The sequence below is a fragment of the Colobus angolensis genome, unplaced genomic scaffold (genome assembly GCF_000951035.1).
Source record: "Colobus angolensis palliatus isolate OR3802 unplaced genomic scaffold, Cang.pa_1.0 Scaffold288, whole genome shotgun sequence".
In the NCBI taxonomy this organism is placed as follows: domain Eukaryota; kingdom Metazoa; phylum Chordata; class Mammalia; order Primates; family Cercopithecidae; genus Colobus; species Colobus angolensis.
Genome location: NW_012116132.1, coordinates 750,787 through 751,191, shown reverse-complemented (window position 1 = coordinate 751,191; position 405 = coordinate 750,787). Strand labels below are relative to the sequence as shown.

The 405-nt window shown below is 70.1% G+C and overlaps 1 protein-coding gene across 1 annotated transcript in view; it reads left to right on the top strand.

Moving 5' to 3' along the window:
• LOC105516701 (left-right determination factor 2-like) overlaps positions 1-405 on the top strand; it is a 9,781-nt gene that overhangs the window by 2,079 nt on the left and 7,297 nt on the right. The window contains exon 2 of the mRNA XM_011948974.1: positions 2-315. Coding sequence (XP_011804364.1) covers positions 2-315 — 314 coding nt within the window. The remainder of the gene's footprint in view (position 1; positions 316-405) is intronic.

Genomic DNA, 405 nt, shown 5'->3' with positions numbered 1-405 from the left:
GGGGGCGGAGCGGGGTCCTCGGGGCCCGTCCCAGTCCCCGCCCTCACGCGGCGCTGGGTCTTTGTCGTGTCTCAGGCTGGTGTCCGCCCACGAGAGCGGCTGGAAGGTCTTCGACGTGACCGAGGCCGTGAACTTCTGGCAGCAGCTGAGCCAGCCCCGGCCTCCTCTGCTGCTACAGGTGTCGGTGCAGAGGGAGCACCTGGGCCCGCTGGCGTCCGGCGCCCACAGATTGGTCCGCTTTGCCTCGCAGGGGGCGCCGGCCGGGCTTGGGGAGCCCCAGCTGGAACTGCACACGCTGGACCTCAGGGACTATGGGTAGGTGCCGGACTGTGCAGACCAGAGACAAGCAGCCACTGGGTGGTCCGGACCCCCGTCCCCAGGACTGTCTGGGGTACCGGATGGTGG